The sequence below is a fragment of the Phragmites australis genome, chromosome 3, assembly GCF_958298935.1.
Source record: "Phragmites australis chromosome 3, lpPhrAust1.1, whole genome shotgun sequence".
Classification (NCBI taxonomy): Eukaryota; Viridiplantae; Streptophyta; class Magnoliopsida; order Poales; family Poaceae; genus Phragmites; species Phragmites australis.
Window position 1 is genome coordinate 25,926,605 of NC_084923.1, and position 23,209 is coordinate 25,949,813.

The window sequence follows — 23,209 nt, forward strand, 5'->3', positions numbered from 1 at the left end:
CTTGTGAGTTTTGATCCAATGCCTGGTGACATGGCCTATGCTATCGAGGAGAGCTTTGAAAGAAGGGGCATGCTAAATCTTTTCAGGGATTTGGGATCAGAAAAATTCATGCATTTCTTGACCTTCCGTCACCTTTTTTTTTTCACACCACAATTACAGTCAATCTATTATCTTAATATTTGAGGAGAAAAAGGAACATCCACGTTCGATCTCAAGATCATGAAATTGCCACGTTAATCGGAAAAAAGAAAAGAGTCTACACCATTGATTGTTATAAACATCTAACGGTCTAGATTAAACCAAATAGTCCATATTAAATATGATTAATAAATAGATAAATTAAAAATTTAAAAATATAGAAAAAAGAGAGAAAGATCTAAATCGTTGATTTCCGTAGTACCAAGTTATAACGATGTAAATTTGATCTAGAGAAGTCCGTATTGAAGTTGAGATGTCGCATAACAAACTAAAATTAGGACTCTAGAGTCCTATTTGGAGAGCAATCTTTTTGCTAGAAGGAAACTAATATGATTCCTATTTATTATATTAGTAATTGGCCAGCAAAAGAAGCTTCATCTTTCGCTCTCAGGGCATAGAAATTACCACGTTAATCAGATAAAAAATAAAGTGTCACTATATATGTTTATACATTATCCACCACTGTCATTACGAAAACCAACACTGCCATTACAAAATATGAAACCCATAATACCCATATACATGCTTCTCTATTACTAACGTATGCTATTATTAAAAAATAAGAGTTCTTTTGGAAACTAATCTAAATGATCACGCAATTTTCTCAGATATGATTGGTAAATGGAATAAGGGATTGAAAACAAAAATAAAACATAATCCTATGTAGATAAAATATGGGATGTCAATCTATATTAGAGTCCGTATAAAAACTATTCTAAAATATACCAATCCCAACCTGCAATTTCCTAACGTAACGTTTAGTGAGAGGGACATCGATACGACCTTGTGGAGGCGAACAAAAGGCGAAGATGCAGTTGGGGAGAAAAAAAAGGAGATGGAAGCCAATCCAAGCTTTTTAGCGGGGTATGCCGACTTTGAAACTGGTGTTCAAGGTGATAACGGCTAGGTCATGTGGGGCTCAGTTGCCAACATGGCTTTCAATCTCGGTGTAGATTCGACGGAAGGTAGCAGTGCGACACCGTCTAGGACAGTGGCAAGCTATGCATCATCAGGTAGCAATTTAGCGTCACCGTCGCACTTGAGTTTGATGACGAGGGTAGCTTTGTGCCATGCGGCAGCGGGCTACAGGACGCGATGGTGAAGGCGATTCAGCCACCAATCCTGAGCTTGCGATGGTGGGCGATTGGTGGGCCAAGTGAGACACATGGTTGCGCGCTTGAGTTTCAAGGTTGTTCAAGCAGCGGTTGGTCATGCGTTCTAGCGTATGTTGAAGTTACGGTGCAAGTTGTGATATGGTTTGTGCAGCCTACATGGACTCGGAGCAACATGTCATATCATACGAGCCGCAGGTAGAGGTGATCACTTGCTCTCCATGGCTGAATAGAGCAGTTTGGTATAAACACACCTAAATTTTATTTCTAATTTCTTATTGAATTTCCAATTTTTAGGTTTGAACTAGGTTATGCAACTAGGAGATCAAAAGGATTTTAGATCAAATTTATGGTGAGATGAGAGAGAGAGAGAGAGAGAGAGAGAGAGAGAGATGAGGCAGCAATCAGACCTATATCCTCTGTCTTGACTTTGGATCTCGCTCACCTCGATTTGATCTTGGTTTCTCCCGTTCGTCTAGACTGAGCAACACCGATGACCCCTCATCTCTAGGTCGTGGTTGCACGTAGATGAGGCTCGAGGTGTTGTATACAAATGACCGTATAAGGGACAAAATAATATATACAAAGACAAATAGTCGTAAAGAAAACATCAAGTCTATCACACAAATGCGCAGGCCACCTTACTAGTTTATATTAGAGTTACAATTACTTTATACTAAAGTTACATCCATTCGTTTTGCTGTAATCTACAAATAGTGCTGGTGGAAATAAATGTTTGGGTCTCAGATCTGTACAACCATCCAAGTTTTTGTCCCATACCAAGTGAGATCAAATCTGAACCACAAATAGTAAGATCTAATAGCTGAAAATTTTAGGTGCCGTGAAAAAAGGATTTCAGTGATGGGTGACAATCGGTATTAGTAATGGGTCCCGTACTCGTCACCCTGAACTTACTGATGAGTTGTCACTAGTGACGGGTTACGACCAGTCACTTATGAGGTCATAGGTGACGGGTCACAACCTCATTGGTAACGGGTCGTAATTGTGACCCAACCTATCACGTATGACTGAACATAAGTGACGGGTTATAACAGTGACCCATTACTTATGGCTGATGAACAATTTTTGCATTTTTTGGACAAAAAAAAGTAAAAAAAAAAAAAAATCACTCGAGCCATCCCAACGCAAAGGCTTATCGTATATGCCCCACAAACCACACCATTTTTCAAATGGTTTTCCAATCTGCGTTCCGTGGGCCTCGAACCCGCGACCTCCCCTCACGCTTGTAGCACCCTTACCAGCTCACCTGTCACATAGTTGTGATAAAAACCAGATATTTTATCCTTGTTACATTCTGTGCCAAAGGTTATAGGTGTCGGTCATAACTGTGACCCGTCACTAATGACTCATGACTGTGACCAGAACTGTGACCGTCACTAATGACTGAACATTAGTGATGGGTCGTAATCTTGACCCATCAATAATGACTGATTTTGCTAAATTTTGCAATTTGATAGGTGACCCGAAGTGCCTTCGGTAAAATGGGCATAACTTTTGCTTACGGACTCTGATTTTAACATTTTTTTGACTCTACGGACATCGAGAGAAAAAGTTACATCTGATTCTCCCTAACTTGGCTGGGTTCGGCACCTTTTTTGACGCCAAATTTGGCTTGTAAGTTTGAATTCTCGCCCATTGTAACACCCTGATTTTCAGAATTTACAACTTTTTAATTTTTTTCAAGATTATTGAATAGCTTCAACAGTAGCATAGGTTTAAAACCTATTTTCTTAATAAATCAATCAATATAGGTTATTATTTTGTGTGCATTGCATGCTGAGTTTTATTAGGATCCAAGTAAATGCATTAGAGTTCTTTTTCTTTTTCTTTCTCTTTAGTGTTTTGAGTGAAAAAGATTTTGAAAAGGTTTTTACAAAACTCACTAGTGAATAAGTTAAGGATCTTAATGGGTAGAATTCAAAATCTTTAAATTCATCATCCATTCAATCCTTGATCGTACTTGATTCTTCTCTAGTTCAATTCAAATCTTATCCAAATCCTTGTTTAAAGGCAATCACTTCTCTTGCTCAAAATTCTACCCAAATCCAAATCCAAATTCCTTATCTACTCCTATTCTTGTTCAACCTCATTTTCCGTTTCTCTTAAATGCACTCTAAGCTCAATTCAAATTCAAACCATATTTAAATTTCTCTGCAAAAGTTTCTTTTCTAAACCCTAGATATACCTAAAGTGTCTTTGAGCTCAATCTTGCTCAAGTCTAAAGCCTTAGCCAAGTCTTCTAGATGGCCTAACAAAGGATTCACAAAATCTGTAAATTTTCGTGGAGTCCTGGACAGCCTCATCTTTCCATAAAGTTTCGGAGTTCAAAACGGTCTCAAATGCAAATCTTGATAATACCAAAGTTGTAGGTCTCGTCGAGAGCTTAGATTTGAACCTATGGAAGTCCCCTTTTGGATAATGGAGCTAGGAGTTATGGCCCCCGAAATTAGTACTGCACAGAGAAGTCCGAGTTCAAACAGTTTATATTGTGGTGCATTTTTGAAAGTCAAGATGGCGTTTTCAGAAGTTCTAATGACTACCAAAGTTATAGATCTTTTCGATTACTACAATTTAGAATCAAGAAACGTCCAATTTGGAGTCCGGACGATAGAGATATCATCCTCGTAATAGAGAGCCGCGAAAAAGAAAATCGTAACCGATTCGAACTCGAATCCGATTCTTGTTCGGTTTGGACTCCACCTCAACCAGCCGCCCCTAGCCTTATAAATATGAGTTGCACGCTCTATCCTACCCCTATTGCACGCACCCAAGCCATAGAAGTTGCTGCTGCCATGTCCGTGTGTCGCCGGAGTGCCGCCATTTGCCGGAGCTGCTACCACCGCCGCCCGTGATGCGCTACGTCGTCTTCTCCGCGAATCCTCCTTCCTCGACCATCAAAGCAAGGTGAGGACCCCTTCTTCTCCTCCCTTACTACTTTTTTAGCATCATACTAAGTCCCTAGCCAAGCTCTAGCCTCGGCTAAAGCCCGATCTATGCCACCATGATAGTCGCCGTCACGGACAGCTGTGGGACAGCCGCGCTGTAGCTGATTGACATCGATGTTCCCGACCGACCAGAGGTCAAATCACCAAGCCCTTTCACCGGTGCATGTACCATGATGTTCCCCACCCCCTCACGGACCAGGTCGGCCAGTAAATCAGCCAAACTACCGCAATCAAGGTCGATATACCCGCTGTTCGGTTTCTGGATGTGTTCTGCGCGCGCACCGGATTTGCATTTGCGTTCCCCGTCAATCCGAAAGCCATATGAATACACCAACCACGTCACAGCATGTCCCATGGAGTCTTCTACATGACTCTAGGAGCCATTGCCAACCACAACACGTCGCAGCCATCACCCGTCTCATCTCTGCTGATCGTTCTTCCTCTCAGTGGATGATCTACCCAAAACTATGTCGTAGCATTGTGTTCCCGGGATATATGAACATCCCTATTCAAACGGTTTCTCAAATTTTATAGTCAATCTCCTAGAATGCGAGCGTCTTCGTTCCTGCATATGTTCGCGGTCACCACCAAACCTAGCAGTAGTCATCGTTGTTTTGCCGCTACCTCGGATGAACCCTTCCAAAACCAACCATACCGTTGAGTTAGTCTTTCCGCGTTCTACGCCGTGCTTCCCTCGTTTCACTAAAATACCATTGAAGCTGACATTGATATTTGTGGCCACGTGCCCGATCGCCATCTTCGACGAAACCCGAACCACCGCCGTTACATAGAGTCACCAGTAGTATCCTTAACCTAAAATTGTTCTCTTTTTATCTTAACTCCGATTTAGGAGATTCTTGTGTCTAAATGTTCTAAAATCATCCCTATCCAACCATAGTGTCTTTAAAGTGTTTTGATGATGTTTGGTATGTTGTTCTTAGTGTTTGCTTTATGTTGTTTGTCGGTAGTTCTCGCGATTAGTCGATAACGTTCCAGAGTAGTTCGAGAGACTTCAAGACCAAGATTTCGACAACACTAAGCATCATTGGGTAAAAAGCAAGTGTCCTTGATCATCTTGAACCTATGTTTTTAAATGTTTTGTTTTACAAAATTGCATGCAGTGTTAATATGATGGGTAGTCACCTATGTTAGGGTTTTTCTCTAGATTTTCTCTTATCATCCCTTGGAACCTAGATGGTTTATAGTTAGGTGTCTTTTATGGGTAGATTGCTTAGCCATACTTTTGGGATGTTGAGAAGTGTCATAATCTTGACTAATGAACATATGCAACAATGGTCGTTAATGTGTTAATAGTTTAGCAACATGGAACCTTATGCCTTGAGCAAAGTGGTTTTGATGGTTGTCATGGTTATGATGTTGGTTTAGTGTTTGATCAAGTAACCTAAGTAAGGACCGGTTTGTGGAGCGACAACCCAAGAAATATCGTACCAACCACGAGACCTGGTATGGGACAGGCCTAGCATATTAATTAGTGGATTCCAGTTTTTGTGCGTGCCAAACAGAACAGTGGTTGTGTGGGGACGGCAAAGGCCAGAACCATTTGGTTAGTAGTATGAGATGTGTAGTGGAAGGGAAGGGTGAAAACTTTTCGAAGCTACAAGGCGCAAAAGGGGGCTTCTGGGTGGTTTGAATGCCACTTTGACGGCGGTGAAACCTAGCGGGCATGCATATACTGGATGAAACTTTGTAACGGGTTTGAAGTGACTTTCCGGGTGACACACCACTAGCGTGTGTTAAGTGTCTAGCTAACACGACAACATGGAAATCATGACTCGTGGGGAAAGCTGGTCAACCTCTGCAGAGTGTAAAAACTGTTATAACAGCCGTACTCACGGTTATGAGAGACTTGAATCCTCACATGATTAGTTGGTTATGGGTTGTGGTTATGGATTTGATTGTGGTTATGGTTCTGGTACAGGGAGTACTAGATGGTTGTGGTTATGGTTCTGGTACAGGGAGTACTAGATGGTTGTGGTTTTGGTTATAGTACAGGGAGTACTAGACGGTTATGGTATGCAAGGTGGGGAGCCTTGTATGCTGGGTGCTGGATTGTATGGGTTACATTCACTTAATAATTTTTTAATGCTTTTGAGTCCAAATATGTTTTTATTACTCGTATTTATGGAAATATACCATTTGTTAGCCTATTCTTGATATAAGCCTGCATATCATTATCTTTCCCACACTTGCTGAGTGTGTCATGTGCTAACACTTGCTATTTTCCCTATGCTATGTGACATGTGTGCTGCTGCTCAGTGAGTGAAGATGTTGAAGACTATCAAGACAAAGTTGTGACGTTCTAGGCGAGTGTCTCCCGGTCGGTTGCCTGCGGTGTTGTTGGGCACCAGTGCTTCTGTTCCGCTACAGATATCTTCATAGAAGACAATATATGTCAATTGCTGTAAGAGTTTAACGTTTATTTAATAAAAGTATTGCTTTTGTTACTTCACCTGTGACTTCCTTATGTGTGTTGAACATCCTGGGCACACATAAGCCACATCTGGTTTTGGCCGTTAAAACCCGGTGTGACACCCATAGAAGTTTTTGCATCATTTTCGTAACGCCCGTTTATGCCTATAGCTGCCACTCCTTACATTAAACTTGAGCAGAAATGTACAATGGTTCCTATTCTAGTGCTACTGAGGTGAGAAAAAATAAGAGAAAAATAAAAATATATTTGAATTGGTCATTAGTGAATATAGAACAACTTGGTTAGCTAATTCCTCTAGATAGTCTTGTGGTGATTCTGTTGAAGTGAAAACTATCCACTTTGGAGTTGTTAAATACTCCCGCTATATTGCAATATGTATTCCTTTTCTCAGACAGTTTTCATGAGCAATCACCTAAAGACACCAAAAGATCTAATAATGCATCTCTCCCATCACAATTTTTCTCCTTTTTTTTGTTATGTTCTTGATTCTGTTTATGTGTGGATAAATTCTTACATTTCGCAAACTTGGATTAAACAACTTGTTGACTATGATTGGCTTAAATATCTTCATATTTTGTTGCAATTAAATGCTCATTTGTCACATTTGTATTCTCATCAAGATTGGGCTTTCTGGCTTTCCTCTTATTTCATCCATAAGTCATTGGTGACAGTCGTAACAGTGACCCATCACCAATAAAATCATTAGTGACGGGTCATTACAGTGACCTTCACCAATGTAGTCATTGGTACTGCATGAGAAAAATAAAAGAAAGGGGCAATTTGCTAGGTACCATTGCAAAAATCACAAAAGTTGGAAAATACCATGGGTGTGAGGATGACATGACCCACATGTCATCTATGGGCACTTTTGTGATGGTATCCACCTAATTTTGTCTTAAAGAAAAATACCGTCATTAGTGATGGGCCACAACTTGACCCATCACAAATGACTGGCTTATGACGATCTGTCACTGATGAGTTTGTCATTAATGATGTGTCACAATTTGACCCATCACTAATAACTAGCCTAGGATGGCCCGTCGCTAATGATTAGACTAGGATGACCAATTTGTTGGTGGTATGCCTTAGAGGCGATCGTGTATGTAGATTGGATTTGTGAATGAGATTTAATATGATTGAATGTCCATTAGGGTTTAGAGTCATGGTGGGCTTTATTATGATTAAAGGCCCATTAGCGTCCTCTATATAAGAGGTAGCAAGAGCCGTGGGCGCATGAGTTGATTTGACCACCAAATCCATGGCCGCCATCTACGGTACATTTAGATATTGTAGAGGTGCTGCTGCTATTGCAGCACTGATCTCAGTGCTGATCGTACACTTTGATCATGGCGCTGGTCATGCTCTGTCATCGAGGAGCATGACACACCCGCTTGGGGGGGTGCTCAAGGAGTGTGAGTACCTAGTCGACAAGGTGGTCAATGAGATCGACTACTTCCTCTTCGTGGTTGAGGTTTCCCCTTTATGGTCATGGATCGTGACAACGCTAGTCGGAGCCGGTTGAGGACGTGACGTACCTGCTCGGAGCTGGTCAAGGGTGAGATGTACCCACTCGGAGTTGGTCGAAGAGCTGCTTCCCCTACATCAATGTGCATCACGTTGGATCGCTCCAACTCTTCTTCCGCTGCACTACCCGTCGAGTGGTAATGATCTATTATCTCCTACTGATATAGTTTCCTGGGTGAATGCGGTAGAAAATTTTGTTTTAGGCTACTGTAGTCCTCCCGTTCCCCAACAGTGGTATTAGAGCCTACATGTGTAATTTTTGATCTAGATCGGTCACATATAGTTGATATGTGGTAGTAGATTGGATCTATCATTGTTCATGTGATCGGTTCATGTGATGGATCGGTTGATGCAAGGCTAGTTGAAATTAGGATAAGAATGAGGTGTGAGTCGACGGAATCACACGACCAAAAAGATTAGCTTGATCTCTCACCTGGCCGCACGTGCAACTTGCCCCTACCAGCTAAAATCACTATCATGGCTAACAGCACGTGCTGCTATATGATTGGAAGAATAGCAGATCGAGGTTTTGTGTGTTGTCATCGTTTCTGGAAAACCTCATGTGACGATCAATATGATTGGTCTAGTGAAAATTGAGGCATTGTGAATGACTCAGAATTGGCTTGATATCATCAATTCGATGAGATTTTTATAGCGATTTCATAGATAGGATCTATGTATTTCAGAAAGGTTTTCAGGGCGTTGCCCAGAAACCCGTGGGGGACGGCTCACCCCTCGAACCCCAGCTAGTTGATTGGCTAGCGAGACCGCCGTTGCATAGCATACACGCATAGATTGTTATAATAACATGTTCATGTCGCGACATTAGAATTTGATTCTATGCTTCACTCATTTTTGCAGAGAATGTTGTGACTAGTATAACCTTTTTATGTATGTGATGCATGTGTGTAATTTTCATGACCCTTGTGTCATGGTTAATTGCAACCAAAGATTGTCATGTTATTGTATAACGGCCTACGTGCCGACTTTTGATGCTTCTTTTTCTCATGTAATTCGTCTAGTGCTATTATGTGTAATAGACTAGCACATTATCATTGAAACTTGGAGCATGATGACCCGGAGGACATGACTATGGCGATGGAGATTACCATGTGAAGGGACCATACTATGTCACAGTCAATATGATTATTTGTGATGCTTTTTGTTTCTGTTATACTATTCTTTCATGTTTTATATGCAGTGGATATGATTACCATGGTAGAATAGATTCCCTCATAAAAATTAGGAGTAATTGATGCCTTTCCAATAGATGCACCTACATAAGTTTTGATCATTGTTTGGCAGGTCTAACAAAGCAGGGTGCCATTATTTATTTTAACTAGTTAGAGTGGATGTCAAACATCTACACGTATAGTGTAGGTTTACTTAACAAAGCTACCAAAATGGTTTTGTGCTTTGGTGTATGGAGTTGGGCGTTGGGGCATTCAATGCCACCCAACAAACAAGAGTCATATAGAGATATGATCAGCACTGTGTTGCTTACGTATGTCACCTAGGTTTCTAGCAGTGATGCCAAAGCTCACTAGAACCTGGTTGAATATGGATCTTATCCCAACTTTGGAGAGAGTATCTTCTGATAAATTATTTATTGGAGGATACGTACAAACATTATGTTTAAGCATTGCATATATTTTGTTGTAGATTTTAGAAGCAGCTCCCCTTACAATTTCTAGATTCAATTGTGATGATTGATATTAAATTCAATCGGGAATTGTTCTCACTCAATGATGCAAAGGACATGTTCTAGAGGTTCTTATCCTGATGAACTAGCTCAAAGTTTCTATATTGTAACTCAAAGAGTTTATGAGAAACGCTATGATTACTCATTTTATGTCAATTGCCTCACATTGAATATGACTTCAATATGATTTGAGGGCATATTTCTTTGTGGATAAACAAGCTTGGCTAAAAGATACTTGATCATGAAAGCCTCTCTTGTGTACATATTCAGAAAGTGGGGCATAGCACTTAAAAAGAGCTGTAATCATACGATGATAGTTCAAAGGGAAACCGAGATTACATGGAAGTTCTCAAGAAAAGGAAACGAAGTATGATTTCTAGCCCTAGATACTAATGATATAGACTTGGATCTTGCCATTCTCTCTTGTAACTCTTGGGTAGTTGATACTAGAATCAAACTGGAGTTTTTGATAAGATGTAAAGTTGATATGTGCATCGACAATATAGCAAATGGTTGTTGTGTTGGCTGATTGCACTATAGCTTCATTATTATCCTCAGAGTTTTGAATGGAATAATTGTTATTCCGATCTTAACTTGACTATGACCATAAAAACTGTTTTGGAAGTAAAGGATTGTGGGCAAATGTTATTTAGCTTTGCAGCAACCTGGTCTAGTCATGATCCATTGGTGAATGGAATTTTGAGGATATGTGAGTCTATAACATTGATTGGCTCTACTTTTATTTGACATTGTTGCTTGTGTCATAAAGAGATGCATAGAGAAGTTTCATAGAGATGGTCTTCAATATTCATTTGATTTTGAATCATTTGACATGTGCGAATCTTGTTTACTTGGTAAGATGATTAAGTTGCCTTTCACCGGTTTAGGAGAAAGGGTGAGTGAGTTATTAGCTCCTGTACATACAGATGTATGTGGGCTGAGGAACTCTATAGCTAAAAGTGGTTCTCAATACAAATCCGAATCCTTTGAAAAGCAAGGAGTTTTAGAATGAGGTACAAAATCATTCGGGCAAGATAATTACATTCCAATGATTGGATTGTGGAGATATATACTTGATCTATGATTTGATGGTCATCTAAAGCAATGTGGAATTGTTTCACAGTTGACTCCGCATGACATGCCTCCATGAAATGGATGTCTAAACGGACGAACCGTACTTTGTTGGACATTGTTCGGTGTATGATGAGCCAATCTGATCTTCTATTGTCTTTTTGGGGTACGCTCTAGAAATTGTTTTTTTTTCACGTTAAAAGGAGTTTCGCCTATGTCTATGGAGGTGACATCATATGAGATATAGACTGGAAATTGTCCCGCATTGTCTTTCCTTAAGGTCTGGGGTTGTGAGACCTATGTAAAACATTTGACGTCTGATAAGCTCACTCCCAAATCAGATAAATGCTTCTTTGTAGGGTATCCTAGGGAAAATAAAGGATATTATTTGTATAACCGGGAACAAGGCAAAGTTTTTGTCACCCGGAATGGTGTTTTTTTTGGAGAAAGAGTTTCTCTCAAAGAAAGTTAATGGGAGCACGGTGAAACTCGAAGGATTCGGGAACCATCAGAAAATGTTTCAGCTCCTATTGAACTACAATTGGATGTTGCAGAACATGTTGAGACAGTAGCCCCACATCGATCAGAAAGGGCCGGTCGTGCACGATGCTTATGTTCCTAACCACAGAGTAGCGTGATATATTATTGTTGGACAATAAGAAACTAGACTCTAAGAGATGGATTGAGATCCGAATTGGAATCCATGCGAGAAAACCAAGTTTGGAGTTTGGTCGATCCACCCAATGGTGTAACAACTATTGAGTGTAAATGGGTTTGAAGGAAAATGGGTAGACACTGATGAAAATGTTCGCATCTGCAAAGCATGATCGGTGGTGAGAAGTTTCATGGTAATTCAAAGTGTTGATTATGATGAAACATATTGCCTGTCACAATGCTAAAAGTTTACCGAGATCATCCTAGCGATTGCTGCATATTGTGATATGGCAAATGGACGTCAAAATAGCTTTCCTTTATGGAAACCTAAGTTAAGGCATGTATGTGATACAACCTAATAGTTTTGATGATCCTGAAATATGCTAGGGAGCTATGCAAGCTTCGATAGTCCATCTGTGGATTGAGGCAAGCATATCGGAGTTGGAATTTTCACTTTGATGTGGTGGTCAAAGGAGTTTGACTCCATCAAGAGTGAGTAAGAACCTTGTGTTTTACAACAAGACTAGTGGGAGCACATTTATATTTCTGATATAAAAATATGTATGACATATTATTGATGGAGATGACAATCCAATGTATTAAGTTTCTCAAATCTTCATTGACAAATGGTTTCAAGATGAAGTTGTGGGAAAGACAATAAATAGGGTATAAAGACCTATATAGATAGATAAAAGGAGGCCAAAATGTTAGCACTTGCGAGAATCAGTGTGTGGTGACAGCTAATGAGCATGATATTTTGAATAAAATGCCTAGAAAAGGCTAATGAGATTAAGCTAAAGAACACGCATTAACAAGGTATTGAAATAGTTTAATATGCAGGAATCCAAGTGAGTTTTCTTGCTAATGCCATGCATCATCATTCTTTGTGAGACTTAGAGTGTTGTGACACCTAATGAGTAGGAAAATCTTGATATCAATCAAAAGTCATGTTGATAGTTATCAAGAAAAATCATCCTCTAGTACTAGATAAGAACGAGGATGTGACCATGATTTTTGGAGTAAAGAAAAGGTCGTTGTAAATAGTTTCATCAATGCTAGATCCCAAACCAACAAAGGAATCATGGTGTGGAATTTGGTTTTATGTAAATGATGGAACGGTGAGCTAGAAATGTTCTATGCAAGAACCGTTGCCTACTCTACAACTATTGCTATGTACACCATTGCTTTTGAAGTTGCATTCGAGATTGCTTGGATCAGAAAATTAGTTTCTGAGTTATGTGTAGTTTGCAATGTGTTCAGTCCAATGGGTCTTTATTGTCAATAGTAGACCTATCGCTCAAGCATTGGGAGCATTAGTACCACTACAATTTCGAGCATGTACTTTGGCATAGATATATCATTTTGAATTGAATGGAGAAGTTATGTAAATACATGCAATGGGTATTGGATACTTATCAGATTGTATCCGTTAGCTTGTCTTATCCTATAACTTGAAAGAAGGTGCACTATCGAGCAGTTGGTATTGAATAGCTATGTGATTGACTCTAGTGCAAGTAGGAAAGTTCTGGTGATATACCATAAAGGCAATCATGGAGATGATCGTATCACTTCTATGTTTGTGTTGGCTTGAGTAATTTGTTACTCTATTCCTTGAATGACTATTATAGATATTGATCAGGAAATACATGACTTGCTCATGAGACTCATTGTTTGATATCATTCTAAAATAGTTCATGGTTTCACATCATCATATGGAATAATGATGATTCACAAACCAACACATGTATTGATTGATGATTATGTTTCATGGATCACTGATATGTAGATATCAAATCAATAATATGGACACATGTTAGCGAACATGGTGTTGGACAGACCCACCTCGAGACACTGCTGGGATAGTTATGTGAAGTGCTATCAGTTGTAGTCTTGAATGGTATACCTGCAGAATCCTTTAACTTGAGATTGTCATTGATTCCAATGTTTAGTAACACTCTTAGGGGCTTCCAGATGCTACTCCGTAACTGGGTAGTTATAAATGTTGTTTTCAGGTATATTATGAAACATGCCTTGGGATGTGAGCAATCAAGATGGAATTTACCCCTCCTAGATAATGGGAGAGATGTATCTAGGCCCCTCGAGGTAGTTGGATTGAGAAAGTGCATGACCATACCAATACTATTAAAGAGTTAATCATGATGAATCCACTATTTGATCGAGTCAATGGTTGAGCTATCACAAGGGTGACATGTATCTCGCCTTGAGCTTGACTGGTACCATATGTCAAAGGGATTGGTGCATGTGTATATAAAGGTTCAGCCGATATGATATTTATGTTTCCTCAGGAGTCAATATATGCTGCTAGGTACTGCTATTGACTTTCAATGCAGAAAGGGTTTCCACATCGTGACCGTTTACACATGAATTTGACGGGTCACACATTTACAGGGATGGAATTTAAAACTTGCATGAATCGACTCTAGTGTAATTGGGACATTGTTGGTGATATGCCCTAGGGTGATTGCGTATGTAGATTGGATCTGTAAATGAGATTTAATATGATAAAATGTCTATTAGGGCTTAGAGTCATGTTGGACTTTAATGTGATTAAAGGCCCATTAGCGTTGTCTATATAAGAGGTGGCAGGAGCTGTGGACGCATGAGTTGATTTGACCACCAAAGCCCTGGTTACCATCTCTTTCTCGAACTCCCTGCGAAACTCTAGTTAAGCGCACGGTGCTAGCACACCAGCGTATGATGTTTCATCCATGTACGTGTGGATACCGTAGAGGCACTGCTGCTATTGTAGCGCTGATCTCCTCGGCATGAAGATCGTAGTGCTGATCGTGCTCTCTAATCATGGAACTAGTCGTGCTCTGTCACCGAGGAGTGTAATGCACCCGCTTGAGGGTGCTCGAGGAGTGCGAGTACCTGGTCGACAAGGTGGTGGACGAGATCAACTACTTCCTCTTCGTGGTTGAGGACATGGTCGAGATTTCCCCTTCGTGATCGCGGATCACGACAAGGTTGCTCGGAGCCGATCGAGGACGTGACATACCTGCTCGGAGTTGGTCGAGGGTCAGACGTACCTACTCGAAGCTGATCGAGAAGAGCTGGTCGAAGAGCTGCTTCCTCTACATCGATGCCCCTCACGTTGGATCGCTCCAACTCTTTTTCCGCTACACTGCGCGTCGAGTGGTAACGATCTATGATCTCCTACTGGTATGGTTTCCTAAGTGAATGCGGTAGAAAATTTTATTTTAGGCTAGTATAGCCCTCCCGTTCCCCAACACCATCACTGATGAGTCATCATTAGTGAGGGTCATAACTATGATATATCACTATTATCATAATTGACATGTCATGTTATGATCCGTCACTAATTTCATGTCTTATTTGTTTGTTTTTCACGTAGTGAAGCCTTAAAACACCCAAGTGACGTATAGACAACCTCTTAAAATAAGGGAGCGACCAACACTCAAACGTCCTATTAGAATGTTCCTAACAAGGATTATTGAGTGGTCAAAGTAGTCAATAGAATTCTATTATTTTTATCCACTTCTGTGAAAAGCTTCATATAACCATACTCGCTCTATTGCACTATGTTTGTTTATGGCCTCAAGAGAATAGTTCCAAAATATTTGTCCATTGAGAAAATTAAGAGTGTAGTTATTGCATTATTTTCAATATATACCCCTAATTAAATGCATTGAGAGAGAAAAAAATAGTTGTATCATGTCATTTAATAGGGTTATGGATGCTCATTTCTTATTGACTTTTTTCTTGGATCTAATACTTCCAATTGTTAGCATGCACGGTAGGGTATGGACAAACATAGTGAAATGGCTAATTGCTTCCTTGAAGAATAAAGTTTTACACAAATATAGAATAATGTGGTTTAAGGGGATTACAACTTGTAACAACAAGAACATACAGATAAAAGAGGAACATAAGAATAAGCAACATGATAGCAAAGAAAAAAAAGCTAGTAAAGCCATTGGTCCAATCTTGTTTCTGAAACCTTGAGCTCCCGACTTCCAGCTAGGGTTCAAAAATTCAAACGATATTCGCAAATATCGACAAATTCGAGCTTAGTCGCATTCCGAAAACCGATGCATATCAGTCGTATTTGAATGCAAATTCAAAAAAATTCAAAAAAATTACAAATTCCAGCCGCATTCTCACCTAATTCTTCGAATTTCGATCGATATTCGTGATATTCGATCAACACGCTGGGGCTCAGTTTTTTATGTTTGAAATTATAGAAGATCCCCTTTAAGATCAAACAATTCCATTGAATTGAGGCAGAATTCTAAACATCTTGAATTGGATTCTCTCTTCTCGGCTGCCAAAAGGAAAATCTGAAAAAGTAGATATAAGTTTTCGACTTTAGGTGGAATTCCTAAATAGAGAGAGGAAAAGTAGTAGAAGAGATCCACGTGCAGAAACTGTTAGGGAGATACATAGAGGGACGTTCGGAATGCTGCTTGTCCGCACGCATTTGAGAACCCTGCTTCCAGCATCTTTTTTTGCAGTTTATTAAGGATTTGCCTTTTGCATCTCATTTGCCTTTTACATCTAATTGCTTCTCATTTGCCTTTTGCATCTCATTTGCCTTTTACATCTAATTGCTTCTCATTTGCCTTTTGCATCCATTCCACCATTGAACGCCGTAGCCTATAAGGTGCGCGTGCAACCCACAAATTGAGAAAGACTGTGAGAACATGTGTCCATCTCTCCAGCTTTGGGTCTTGATGATATCGTTGCATTAGCGACCTTTTGTTCTGGCCTCCTCTGATATTTTTTAGTGGCATCGTCTTCTTCATCTGAAAGTATGCGTGGCCATGTTTGGACGTCCAAAGGATCTGATACGCCGTTGCTTCTGCCTTTTGGTAAAGGCAATCTATCGCCTTTGGTACCATGATCTCGTCCAACTGTTGCAGGCTAATGTTCGTATGCATACCATGCTGCTCCTCGCCGTTCATTACCTCCAGCGCAGAAGACTCGGTTTTCGGCATCACATCTCCTAAAGAACCATGGGGTGTGAACAGGAGCCCAAGCTTCACACGTGGAATGTCTTTCGTAGAACTTGTTCGACCTTCGACAGTTGGGCTCCTCTGCATGTTGGACTCGGAAAGTGGGATCTCACACTGCCAGTAAACCTCGATGACTGATTCCAGAGGAACTTCTGATAGTCTTGTTGTGCCTGTACTATTTCCACAAGGCGTGCGGGCCTCATGTTGATTGCAGCACAGTGGATCTGGGCGAAACCATTGGCTCATATCTCTGTGGATACTGTTCCAATGTTCTTTGTGACTAGAATCAGCATATGGCACCCATGAGAAGTCCTGCGTCGGCAGGTTAGCGAGTTCTCTGGTAGCGGCTTCAGCAGTAGACTTGAAGTGAGGTGTGACCAAAAACTGCAAGCACTTGATCGTGATCCCAACGATGTCTGTGCTCTCCGACAGCCGCAGCATCGAGCCTATGCACAGGTTCTTGTCCGGTGCCTCGTCGTCTTCATAGATGAAGATGAGCTTCGCCTCAATCCCACGATCTTCCAAGCTAATGGGACGGACGCAGAACAGCTGGTACTGGCTTCCCTGGATGAGCCTGTACCGCAGCTCTTCACCAGCAAGAAGGTGCGCGATGAGAGGGTCGAAGAACATGTACCGCCGCGGCGTGCCGCCGAGCTCCACGAACGTCAGGAACTCGGTGGCGCCGTCCGCGAACCACTCGAACCTTCGTACGGCAGGGCTGCTCGAGCCGTACTCGTCGTTGCTGTTGCAGCCGCTGAAGATGGAGGAAACGAATGACTTGGTGATGTGGGCGAGCCGTCTGGGGAAGGACGAGCATCTTACAACCCGCTGCTTCTCCTCGTCTTCCACGGCTCGCTGCTTGCAGCTGCGGAGCGTGTCGTCGCACTCCTGGGCGGCGCGCTTCAGCTTCCTGCGCCAGCGGAGCAACGACGCGTCGTTGATCTGCCACTTATCGGACGTCTCGAGTGCGGCCTTCAGCTTGATGCGAGCCATCTCCAGCCGTTCCAAGTGCTCCTCGCTCGGTTTCCTCTCGTGCCTGTCAATCATGCTGGATAAGATTTGGTTCACTATCTGCTCGGTAACTGCAGAACTGACAATCTCCGCCATTAATGATGACTGAACTAGCGATTGTAGTATTCCTGTTCATGAGAAAGCAATGCATGTGAGGACATTAGAGAAATCCTCAGTTGTTTACTTTAAAGGTGCATACATGAGAAATCATACCGTTGTAATAAATTAAGCCAATAGTAGGCTTGTATATATGGCGCCGATGATTAACAAAAGCTAGTGAAGTGGTAGCTAGTAAGACTGTAAGAATGCACGAATGACTGATTTCATGGAAGATGTGAAGGGTGGAGCTATCCTTGCTATATATAGGGAGGTTTCAGAGGAAACACCATGGAAATTAAGCGGTCATAACGTAGAGAAAGGGCATGGAATGTATTGACGTGCACACTCCAGTCCAGGACTACGAGACAAGTGCCAGTGACTAAATAACGATTGGTCTCTCGTTAAGTGTAACAGTTGAATTTGACAGAATAAGTGGACTTTGACGAAGAATGTAAGTGGAATTTGACAGAATAACGAGTAAGAGGTGGCGGAAATGGACGTATCATATATCTTTGTCTTTTGGTGGATGAGGGAGCCAGATGAGGATTTATAACTAAATATTAAGTATACATACATATCAGAAATATGGTATATAAAGAGAATATGGTACTATTGTACCTGTATCTAAACCCAACACGATAGGTTTTACAACTATCATAATCAATAAGGCACATACTGTTATTTTAGGTAGTCATCGTGTTCTCTACAAAAAATTATTCCCGGTAAATAAAGAGTTCTCTAGATATTCGGAAGATAGACTCTGAGTACGTACGATAGCCCTGATCTCAACCCGGCTATATAAGGTGGGGTAGAGGGAGAGGCAAAGGCATTAGATTCCATGCCATACAATCAAGACCCGTCGGAAGACATCGACAAGCAAGCTCAGCCAAGAGAGAAATCAGAGACATTCCATCCAAGAGTAACGCAGAGACATTCCATCGAAGAGTAACAAACCACATATGGATGCCTCCAACTAGGTTTTCATGACTAGAGCACGAGAGAACTCACTGAGTAGCTTAGGATTAGATCTAGGTACACCAATATTGTAATTGTCTTCTCTTTAATCGAGGCTCTACATATAACGTATGGCTATTATCCTAAATATGGTCTAAACCTGTATAAATCTCAATGTCTGCATCTGTGATATGCTGAGTTGGTGACCATGTGTAACAAGAAATCAATATTATTCGAGCTAGAGTATCGGGAAAAATTAGATGTTCGCCACTCTATCGACAATATATATATAAAGAAGGATATCTGTAAGAGTATGATCAGTACATTGCTCCAAATAGAGCAAAAAGAAAAGGATCATGAGAACGCACAAGTTAAACTTGAAGAAATGGGCTTAAGGCCAGAGCTTTATGCACATGATATAGATAAAGAAAAATATCTACCCCTAGCAGCTATCACTCTTTCTAAGAAGGAGAAAAAAGAATTATGCAAGTTCTTGCATAGTATAAAAGTTCCCTCTCGTTACTCGTCCAACATCGCAAGACTTGTTTCGGTGAAAAAGGTGAAAATTAATTTTGCCATGATGAAGTTCCATGATTGCCATGTGATAATGGTGTCACTGCTTGCGGTAGCTATTAGGAACATCCTCTCAATTAAGGTTTGTGAGGCTATCCTGAGCCTGTGCTTTTTCTTCAATGCAATTGAATAGAAGGTGCTCGATCCAGATTTGCTGTGGAGCTAGAACAAAGACACTTTGAGACTCTATGTATTCTTGAGGTGTATTTTTCACCATCCTTTTTTGATATCATGGTCATCTCACTACTTACCTTATAAAGGAGATACACTACCTTGGCCCCATGTTCCTGCATCATATATTTCCATATGAGTGATTTATGGGCATTCTCAAGTCATACATATGGAATCAAACCTTTCCTGAGGAATGCATCATGCATGGTTATGTGACAAAGATTGCCAACAACTTTCGGCTTACCAAGGACGTAGCAAACCCAAGTACAAATTATGATATCTTAAGATTGCCTCTTAAGCTACCTCGTGGTGTTCCTCGATTTCATGATTGGTAACTTGCTTCTAGCCTCACTATAACTTTTTTTTAAGTGCAAATGTAACAATTATTTATTCTGTAGGAACGCTTCTGGTTTCTTCAGTATCGAGTTCATGCGTGCATGGAATGGAGAAAGATTAGAACCAACCGTTTATAGAGTAAGTCTTCTCCATCATTACACTAATCCGTGTTCAATTATTATTCTTGTTATGGACATGCAATGCACATGCAGGATAGCTATCAACTGAGGAAACAGTTTTTGGTAGACCTACTGAAGTATAACGGGAATGAATGTGAAGACGACATCCCCTCCCGTGTACGGGAAATCGTTAAGTGCATTAGGCCTTAGATGGTTCAAAAGATAAATTAGTTGTGATATTATATTTGCACATGTCTATCTATTTAACCATATAATACTTATTGCATCGTTCATTTTTATTCTTATACTCTAAAACCATATCAGAAACCATATACGCACATACATGGTTACCAGTAGACCCAAATAGAGCAAGTGTCCATGAGGCTCATTAGTGGTTTTAGCCCCACATGTAGGAAAACTGGAATATAATTATGGGTGGGGTTACATGAAACTAACAAACTATAATATACGTGGTCAAGTGGCACATGCCAATGAATATGTGGTTTTTTCAAACATGAACCATAAATCATGTGGTTTTATGAAATTTGCTCTAAGAAAAACTCTGTATCTTTGGACATACATAAAGATGTGAATAAGAAAGATCATTGCCCAAATATTCACCTCTCATATTGCTAATTAACATGTTTCGTCAAAGAAGTGTTGCTAATTAACTGTACTGGCTATGGGCTCACTACATCATGACACTGTGCTGGCGGTGATTCATTTGCCAGCAAAAAGATCAGAATATCACACTAGATCTGTGTTTTAGTCACTCGCTGGATCATCGTCCAGATTTAGCGAAATACAACATATAATTGGATTGCAATAAAAAATGATATATTTACCACTGGTGTGAAAGCTACAATCGCATCTGGGAGGCAGCCTCAACCTTGAGGACTTCAAATATGCACATGTTATAATTCTCGCAGTTCGTTTGAACTGCTTGGATGGTACACAAAAACAGAGCCAGCACTTTCGATCGACTTGCCTATAGAAAGTCTAATGAACGCGCACATGATGAATTTGAACTATACCCCGGTCTAAAAGTTGGGACCCAAAATCGCGAAGGTTTCAACGTCAAATGGAGTGACCTTGTCGAGACCGGTACCTCCTGTAGGTTGTGACCCTGACTCTGATGTGTTGACTGAAGTTGATCGTGTGCCTGGCTGCCTCTACATTTACATACCAGCGATAATTTTTTCCCGGTCGCCCTACGACTGTCGTAACCACGGTACGTCTTGCTTTCCACGCAACCCTGTGCCGAACTTTTGGATCCGACGCCCAGGCAACGGTGCCGAGCTCCCTGCAACATACCATTTTCTTTACCGAGCTTCCTAACGACGGGATCGAACAAGCTGCACTTCCGCGGCGCGCTGCTGAACTCCACGTATCTCAGGAACTATTCGGCGCCGTTGGCCAGCCTCTCAAACCTATGAACAGCAGCACATGCGCGGGAGGACTCGTCGTTGCCACGGGCAAGTACCAGGAGAGTCGAGATGAAAGAGAAGACCGCGTGAGCGACTCGCGCAGGGAATGGCGCTCGTGCCAGCCTCTGCCTGGCCTCCTCCTCCACCAGGGCACGCACCTTCCACCGGTGCAGCGCCGTATCGCACCCGTCGGCCGCGCGTCTCAGCTTCCGCTACAAGAGAAGCAGCGACACGTCCAGCGCGGCCTCCATCTTGATGTGCGCCATCTCCAGCCTCTCGATCGATGCCTTCTCGCGTGGTCAGCCTCTCCCTGTGCTTGCTGATGACTTGATGAGGAAGGACGAGGTCCAGTTGACCCCCTCGCCGATATATGACCAGGGAGCCGACCATCTCCGCCATTGTGATTTATCGAGACAGACGGAATCGCATCAGTAGTCGAGTATGTTTTTTTTTTTTTTTTTACCAAAAGCAGGAGAACTGCTTAATCATTCATTAGTAGTAACAAAAATCAAACCACACAACACACCGGTAAAACAAACTAACAACCTACATATGTCTGACATAAGTTGTCATTGCTAAGCTCATCACAATAGCGACATATCAGCTCCGACTTCTCACGACAGACCTCAGCCTATGTCTCAATATCATTGCACTCACGTACACAACTACCACTGAAACAACATCGAGAAAGAGCGTACTGTGTACCATCGTTGTCAAGTGTCGATGTGCAAAAGTGCCACGCTAAACACTGAGCATCTCGTGTGCAATTTTCTAGACCGAAACTTCCGGCCCGGATCAGATGTTCTGATCGGTGTATCCGATAGGCAGCGTCTAGGAAACCCGAGTCGTGGTGCCACACCGTTGGATCTTCGTTATCACTCATGCTCGGGGGGGACCCTGTCTGAGTGTAGATGGTCGGCAATGGGTTTTGGTTGTTGAGATCAAGAACGAGAACCAATAGAGATTGGAAAAAAAAATTAGGGCAAAAAGAGGTAAAAATGAAAAATAAAGTAAATTGTGTTTAATCGATTTGATGTTAGATTATCTCAATCGGCCATGGTCCTTTAAATTTATAGGGAGGGTTGGTCTTGCCCCGTTTCGAGTAAAAATCTATCAAAACTTATCTTTGGATATTTTGATGTCCCTGATCGAATGTTCTGAGCATACCAGAAGGTCCGGTTTCAAAAATATACCTCTCGGTTTGGCCAAAAATATTTAACCGGATATTTTGATCCTAACATCGGATGTTCCAATGTGATTGGAAGGTCTGATTTTTCCAAACACACTACTATAAGACGCAGCTTTTGTAACATATTCTTGTAGCACATTAAAAAATGTGTTACTGCAAAATACTATAGTAACATGTCATGTGTGTTACAAAGTTTGTCAGTAACATATATTCCATCAGGTGCTAACGTGTTACACAAATATGTACTATAGGAACACACAACATATTCTTGTAGCACATTAAAAAATGTATTACTGCAAAATACTACAGCAACACATCATGTGTGTTACAAAGTTTGCCAGCAACACATATTCCATTAGATGCTATCGTCTTACACAAAGACGTACTATAGAAACACAAATATGTACAGTAACACATACTCTATTAGGTGTGAAAGTGTTACACATGGACATACTGTAGGAACATATAATATATGTTGCAAAAATGTTAAAAGTTATTGTTTAAACTATACAAAATAGTTTTTAAAAAAGTACAATTTTTTTTAACCTAAGACGCTTAACACTAATTAATTATTTTGTTAGCCTAAAGGGAGCCACTTGAACTCAAGACCTGTGTGCGCAGCTGATACAGAGAGGAGCCACCAGTAGAACTATT

The 23,209-nt window shown here is 41.0% G+C and overlaps 1 protein-coding gene across 1 annotated transcript; it reads right to left on the reverse strand.

The window, feature by feature from the left end:
* Positions 1-16,247: 16,247 nt before the first annotated feature.
* On the reverse strand, positions 16,248-18,006 carry LOC133910619 (uncharacterized). Its single transcript, XM_062352953.1, has 2 exons — positions 17,901-18,006; positions 16,248-17,815 (listed from the first exon to the last, which is right to left on the reverse strand). Exon 2 carries the CDS (start codon positions 17,781-17,783, stop codon positions 16,248-16,250), a length of 1,536 nt encoding a protein of 511 aa, XP_062208937.1. The 5' UTR covers positions 17,784-17,815; positions 17,901-18,006.
* Between the last annotated feature and the right edge of the window lie 5,203 nt (positions 18,007-23,209).